Here is an 8,340-nt window from a genome sequence, read left to right on the forward strand (position 1 = left end):
TATTACTACATTTTCTATTTATAGTCACATATATGACATTTTTCTGACATTATAAAAATTTCTTTAAAACTAATTAAATATAGAGTTTATTGTAGAGTCGGTAGTACTCAAAAGGGGTGTTAGTGAACAGAGCTTTCGGCAAATTACTCGTGTTTGTGTTCGGTAAGCATTCGTTTATGTTCGTTTGTTAAGGTAAACGAACATTAACAAACAAAATTTAGAGCTCGGTTAATAAACGAACAGAGCTTGAACAGTTGTAAGCTCGTTTGCTAAGAGATCGTGAACAAGCTCGTTTGTGTTCGTTTATCAATGTTCGTGAACAAGCTCATTTATGTTCGTTTAATATTGTTCGTAAACAAGCTCGTTTGTGTTCGTTTAATCATGTTCGCGAACGTGTTCACAAACATATATATTATAGTATATTATATTAGTTATGTAGTTGTGTTGTTTGTTTGATTATTGTTCGTGATCGTAGATTATTTATTGTTCATAAACGAATTGTGATCATAAACATGTGCATGTGTTTGTTTATTAAGTGTTTATGAACGTAAATAAATATGTTCGTGAACGTGCTTGTTAATGAACATGTTTGTGAACGTGTTTGTTAACGTTAACGAACACGTTTGCGAACGTGTTCACGATCGAACGTTAACAAACACGTTCGCGAACATGTTCATTAACGTTAACGAACACGTTCGTGAACGTTAATGAACGCTTAACAAACGAACACGAACAGGATTTTCAAAAACCTTAACAAACGAACACGAACATAAACACTCCAAATTCCTTAACAAACGAACACAAATAACCTCCGTTCGTTTATGTTCGGTTCGTTAACAGTCCTAATACTCAAAAAAAAAAAAAAAAATGCAGAGTTAAAAGATATGGAGTGGCTACTAACTACTTGAGCCATGTGGACCATGTGGTATGTAATATTGATGCGTCGCGGTTACGTGATGTTTTAGAAAGTAGTTCAATGTCAACATTAGTATTTAGTAATATGTAATCAAACATAATGAATGTGATGACCCTATACGAGGTTGATGGGGCATGCGTGTATGTTGGGTCAGAGACGTTGTATTACGACGGATCGATCTTTGGAGGGTAATTGTGTAATTTCAGGGAAATATGGGGAGAGGAGGAATTAAATTTGGGTTGTTCAGACAAGGGTGGCACTGTCTTTACAACCATTAATTATAATCAAATAAATGCCATAGTAATTGAGGCGGCTGAGTATAGTGAATGAATGCCATAGGAGTTCAATGCCCATTGTATCTCTCTTTGTTAAATTCAATTTTTGGAAAATCTTCACAATATTATTAAACTTAGTCTAAAACGACATTCAGATTATACACCTACAGCTAACACATTATGTATATTCAGTTATTTCATAAACCTAAGAGTATGATATCTTATAGCTTCACAGTTACAAGTCATTTTAATAAATATGTACCTATTACAATTAACATAATATATACATATTACAATTAACATATTATGTACATTCAATTTATTTATAGTTACATAAAATGTTAACTGCAAATATATAATTTAAATATCATTTTAAACTAAGACCTCTCATTGGCAATACTTCTCTAACCCCAAGTGACATATGAGATAAGGGCAACCCTATTTCTTGATTTTGGAAGAGTTTTTTCAAAAGAAAAAAATTGAGATAGGTTTTTGAATAAATGGGGATAGTGGTTTTTTTGGGTATTTTTTTCCAGCAAATATAGGTTCTTTGTGAGACTCATTAATTGAGAAATAAGAGAACAAAACGTGCAATTTGCGTGTGTCTGGACGCGTAAATGCTGCCTTTTTTCTCTTTTCTTTTCTTTTTTTTTTCCTCCCTCCCATTTTCTCTTTCTCCGTTGGTCTTGTAAAAATCAAAATAAAAAATTTCACTGATGTTGCTCTAAAGGCAATCAAGAAATTATCATCTCGAACGTATTTATTATACTTGACTAAACTCGTAAGTTTTCAAATAAGAAAATATTTGTCAAGCCAACTTAACGAAGAGGGGTGATTATAAGTCTCTTACCATCCTTAAGCCTATACTCCCTTTATCCAGTCGTTATATGGTGGACTATGATCCAAAAACGGCGCCGTTTCTTTAAGTAAAGAAATTCAACTATCGTTACACCTTAACAGATCCCATATTTTTTGTGTGTTAATTACAAAATGCAACTATAGTGTATCTAAAATGAAACTATCTCACATATTGTTTTTATATTATCAAATGAAATGTAATTGAATTGAAATGAAACTGTGGTGTATATAAAATGAAACCAAATAATAGTTTTACATATTTGAGTGTATATTGTCCAATGAAATTGTAGTTATATCGAAATGATATTGTAGTTGTGTTGTATGAAACTAGAGTATATATAAAATGAAACTGAATAATAGTTGAACATATTTAAGTGTAAAATGTCGAGTGAAACTGTAGTTATATCGAAATGAAACTGAATATGTTATACAAATAGAGCTACTTTATGCGGAACGAGTGTTGTTTCTTTTCATTAAAAGATACGGCACAGTTTTGGACCATGGTCCACGGTATAATTTGCCCCCTTTATCGGCAAATTATTGTGTGGACCGCGGTTCAAAACGACATCGTTTTGATGTTTAAAAAAATTCTTTGTTCCGCACGCGTGTTAGAATAATAAACATTTTGGGATAAGATAATGTATTTTATGAGTTAAAATAATGTACTTTATATGCTAGAATAATATATTATGAGTTAGAATAATGTATAATATACTTTATGTGTTAGAATAATAAAATTTCTAGAATAAGATAATGTATTTTATGAGTTAAAATAATATAATTTATGTATTTTTTTTACTGTGATCAACGGTCCATGCAATAATGATTGCCCTTTATCCATCAAGGAGTAAACCTTCTTCCAATTAATTAGATGGATTCTCTTTTTACCCTACCCATCTCTACGTACATAAGAAATCCATATAGTGTTCCCAAAATCCATACATATTTTGTCAATGCCATTACAAACACCAACCAGGACATTGGAACGATTGCTATATTCAATAATAAAAAATCTTGTCAGACTAAGGTACACTTCCGCAAATTATGTTGTGCAATTGTGTGCACTATGCAATTGCAAAAACAACGTCGTTTGACGTCCGACATTTAAAAAAAAAAAAAAAAATCAGTTTCGATTGCCGTTAACAGCGTTATGTTGTGCACAATTTGAATTATATAGTAAATTCATTCTAAATATATAATTCATTCATTCTGGATATATAGTTCAAATTATGTACAACATAACGCCGTTAACGGCAATCGAAACTGAATTTTTTCTTTAAAGTCGGACATCAAAACGACGTCGTTTTTGCAACCGTGTGCACCATGCATGGTGCACACGGTTGCACAGCATAACACTTCGTACAATCGTACACTTCGAAGGCAAATTATATCGTGCACCACGATGCATAATCGATTATGCACCGCGCATCAAAATGACGTCATTTTGTTTAATGAAAAGAAACGACATCTGTTTCCCGTCGTTCCGCACCCTTCCGCAAAAAGTAAATCTGTTATTCAGTTTCATTTTGTATACACTGCAGTTTCGGTTCAACACAACTACAGTTTCATTTCGATATAATTACAATTTCATTTCGATATAACTACAATTTCATTCGATATTTATAGACTCAAATATGTGAAACTGTTATTTAATTTTATTTTATATACACTATAGTTTTATTAAAACACAACTACATGATCATTTTAATATAATTACAGCTTCATTGTACAATATACACTCAAATATGTGAAATGTTATTCAGTTTCATTTTATATACACTGCAAATTCATTTTACCACAACTACAGTACCATTTTGATATAACTGCAGTTTCATTTGATAATATATAAAAATAATACGTGAGGCAGTGTCAATTTAGATATACTGTAGTGTCAATTGATAATAAACATATACAAAATGCGCGCTCCATTAAAACTAATGGTGCCGTTTTGACCGCGATGCACATACACCACGGTCCACGATATAACGACCCACTTCGAACCAAATCTGTTCCAACAAGCTCAATAAAAATTTCAATAATATGAGCCCACCACATTGTAATAGGTCCAATTAAAATCCCATTATAAGAAACTGCACCGCAGAAAGCCCAATCCTTTGCGTTTAATTAATTGTTCTCATTTTATATATATGGATATATTAACAAAATTTTACTAAAATTATTTGTAATTTAATTTTGAGTTTAGTATTAATATATAAAATTTATATATTTAGAAATTATATTAAAATTATTATTACACACAAAAATAAAAGATTAAAAATAATAAGAAAATATTAACAAATAAATAAAGTATAAAGATTCATTTGACCAATGGATAGTAAATATAAAATGTAAACTGTGACAAAGGAGGTAACATTTAACAAAAAATTAAAAATACAACAATAATTTCGTTTTCAACGAAGACCACATACATAGAAAATTCATTTTTTAAAAATTAATTCGTGATTTAATTCCTCAATTTATAATATAAGACTATAAATAGGTTAAGTCTTTACATAGTTGACACGTGTATTTTTAAAATATTTTTTATTTTTGATTTTTTTATAAATTTATTTAATTATTTATTAATATATACAATATTATATATAAAAAAATTAAATAAATAAACACAACCACCGGCTGTCCGATGAAGACAGCTGGTGCCTGAGACGGCCACGACCGTCTTTCAGATTTGGATGGAGGGCGACCATGGTCATCGCCCTCTGGAACGAGGGCAATCTAGTGCTAGGCGCCAGTTTTGTAGTGTTGGATTGCCCAGCACTAGATTGCCCTCGTTCCAAAGGGTGGCGGCCATGGCCTCTCTCCTTCCTAATCTGAAAGACGGCTATGGCCGTCGCAGAATTGACTGTCCGACGAGGACAGTCGGTGGCTATATATATATATATATATATATATATATATATATATATATATTTATTTATTTATTTATTTATTTATTTATAAAAAAATAATTTAAATCTTCTCAAAAAAATATTTAAAAAAGACACGTGTCAACCATGTGAAAATTTGACCTGTTAAACAAGTCACTTGGGACTTAATTCAATAATTTTATAGGTTTTTGGAGATCTGAATGGAGTTTTTTTAGTTAGGTGACCTAATTGCACTATCCGATCAACTTAGGATGCCAATTTAACCTTTTTTTCGTTTCTATATTTGGATAGAAATCATGTATATTTGTTTGATAAGGTTATTAATCGTGTGTATATGCTAACTTTTGTATTTGTGAGATTGTTAATCAAGATTGCCGTTAAATAGGGAAATGATGCATTAAATAAAAATAATAAAAATAATAAAAGTCATTTAAAATTGTGGATATGAATCATCTGTATTTATTTAATTTACTCTTATACATAAAAATATAAAAAGTAGAAATTATATCATATTCCCTTCTTCAAATACCTCTTCATCCTATTTTTTCTTGTCATGTCTTGTCTCCTTCGTCTTCGTGACCCACTTACTCAGAAATTAAAATCTTGTATTGCATGTTACGCTGTTGAAGTACTGTCAAACATTAATTTCTGCTAAAAGCTCTGGTCTCCAACACAAGCAGATCCGGTTTCAAGATTTGGTTGCCATTGAAACTATACTATCATTTTCTCCTGGATCGGAATGGGAAAGAAGAAGATGATGAAGTTCGCTTTTCTGACCAAAACCTCGGAGAAATGGCGGCCATGGCCAAGCTGCGCCATGTCTGGTCATTTAAAAACCCAGTCTTTTCGAGGAGATGGAGATAATGGAATCTTCAAGATCCTGAACTCTGCTTATAACCTAGATTCCACCGGAGACCACGATTCTTCTTCGGTGAATAGTGGGAAGGGTGGAGGGTGTTTGTCAATGGCGTCGTATGAGCAGTTGGGTAGTGATTGCGTAGAGAAGGTGATCCGAGGGTTGAGGTCGGAGAGGCTGGTTTTTAAGCCGGAAGAAACCAGCTCCATGGTGGTGGAAAGCGCCGCCGGCGGCGGCGGCGGCGGGGAGAAGTTTCCGTTGAAGGAAAGCGTGGCGATGGCGATGGACTCGACGGACCCGATTATGGATTTCAAGAGATCAATGGAGGAGATGGTGGAAGCTCACGATGGGGTCAAAGATTGGGAGTTTCTTGAAGAGCTTTTGATTTGCTATTTGAGAATAAACGGGAAGAGCACTCATGGGTATATCGTCGGAGCCTTTGTTGACTTGCTGGTCGGCCTTTCCATCGACGCCGCCGCCGCCACTGACGCTGAGACCACCGCCGCCGCCACCACCGTTGCTTCTTCTTCGTCTTCATCCTCTAGCGGCGATGAACATTGTTTGCTGTCTTCATCAACTATTGACCATAATTCATTCACTTCTCAATTCTCTTTTACTTCCTCTGCCACTTGTTCAACTGGTCCTTATTTTTCTCTGCAAGAAAAATCTCATGAAGATGAGATAATGGAGAAGTCTGCTTCCATAGACCATGCCTCTTCTTCTTCTTCATCACATCTAAGTTAGATTATTCCATCTCCATATGAATACAATGCTAGACAATATATGTACATTCTTTACTTCAATTCACTTTATTTTTTGGGATGGACTAACATTTTTTTTTTTTTTTCCTTCTATTTTATTTTATTATTATTTTTTATCAAAAATCACTGTCAGACAAATTAAATTTATCAATAAAAAACTTTGTAGATAAATTACCGAAATCCATAAGAGCATCCACACTAGTGGATAATAGGGAGATATTTTAGTTTGCATTCTTTCCTACAAGAGATAATAGCTAATGTGGAGGGGAGATAATTGGGAAATATTTATCCTGCAAATGAAGGCATATTGTCAGAAAAATAAAAAAAAAAATTAAAAAAGAAGCAAAGTTGTGCGCGAAACACAGCCTTGGGCAAAAGCCGGGCGCGTGCAGTTGCATCAGGCGCGCCTGACAGCATTAATTTTTTTCTTTTTTTAAAAAAAATCAATTTTCTCTATTTTTTTTCTTTTTTTTTTTTTCTTTCCCCTCCCCCATTCTCTTTCCTAATCACTCTTACATTATCTCCACATTCTTCCCAACTAATGTGGATGCTCTAAGTACTTAAATTTTCATTGAATTTCTATCGTAAAACACGAAAATTCATAAGCATTTAAGTTATAAATTAATGTACTTAATTTTCCATTGAGTAACTCGTAAGCATTTAAGTTTCTTGTAGTAAATGTTATTTTGAAAAAACTTACCCTTGAAATACCTAATCCTATTTCTATAACATACTAAGACAGAGACTAAAATCAGATTGCCAATAACCTTGTGGTCTAGTGGTATGAAGTGGTTCTTCGATATTAACTTTTTATGCTTTAGGTTGAGAAAATAGATACTACATTATAACATATTCAGGAGTATTAGAAGAAAAAGAACTAAAACTAAATTAAAGTGTTTGTTTGAAATTCGATGGAATATTAATTTGGGGCAACATTATATTGAATTATTGACTATATTAATGCTGCAGCGTTATTTCATTGGAATGAGTAAATGAAAAGGAGGTTGCTTCAACGGCATTTGGTTATGACTGCAATGCTGAATTCTTAATTGCTGTTTTTTTTTTTTTTTTTTTTTTTTTTTTTTTTTTTTTTAAGCAATTGAATTTATTATTTAGAATCCAACAGAAAAATAATCAATATGACACTTGTTTATACGTGACTGTGCAACATCACCTGCAACAATGCATACTAACGTTGGGCCATTTAATGAGAGAATCGAAACACATGGCCACCTTCGCAGGAAACATAAATGTTGTGCGATGATGAATGATCACAGCCCTCCCTGGCTAGATCCATTTCAAAATATTGGCCTGCCTGGGTGGTCACTTTCACTTGACACCAACCATTCTGGCATGGGGTGGTTTTTGTTGAGTTATCATGATTTACATCCTCTCAAATGCTCTGTCGAGTCGGGATGTGGGGGGCCCTTAGGGTTGAGGTTCAGCCTTTTGGAAGAATATAATATATATAAACATAAATGTACAGTCCAACTATCAGCTTAGACTTTTAGTTGAGATGGAGCACATGTTTCAATTTGGTAAGAGCCAGACCAAAGGTCCTGGGTTTGAATTTTCACTGTCACCCGATAAAAAAAGATACTACGATGCATGTGCCGGTGACATAAATGTGCAGTCCAACTATCAGCTTAGGCTTTTAGTTGAGATGTAGCACATGCTTCAATTGTTTTAATCTAATATTTTTTGTATGGTTTTTTTTTTTTTTTTTTTTTTGAAATTTGGGTGGTCCAACTGTTTGGCTATTGTTGTCGATCTGAATCTCTGCTAA

General features: G+C 33.1%; 1 protein-coding gene across 1 annotated transcript; it reads left to right on the forward strand.

Annotated features, from left to right (window-relative positions):
* The first annotated feature begins 5,676 nt into the window (after window positions 1-5,676).
* Window positions 5,677-6,537, forward strand: LOC109153231 (transcription repressor OFP13-like). The gene has a single exon (XM_019301083.1). The coding sequence runs from the start codon at window positions 5,677-5,679 to the stop codon at window positions 6,535-6,537; it is 861 nt and encodes a 286-aa protein (XP_019156628.1).
* The last annotated feature ends 1,803 nt before the right edge of the window (window positions 6,538-8,340 follow it).

Source organism: Ipomoea nil, unplaced genomic scaffold (assembly GCF_001879475.1).
Source record: "Ipomoea nil cultivar Tokyo-kokei standard unplaced genomic scaffold, Asagao_1.1 scaffold0268, whole genome shotgun sequence".
NCBI classification, from domain to species: domain Eukaryota; kingdom Viridiplantae; phylum Streptophyta; class Magnoliopsida; order Solanales; family Convolvulaceae; genus Ipomoea; species Ipomoea nil.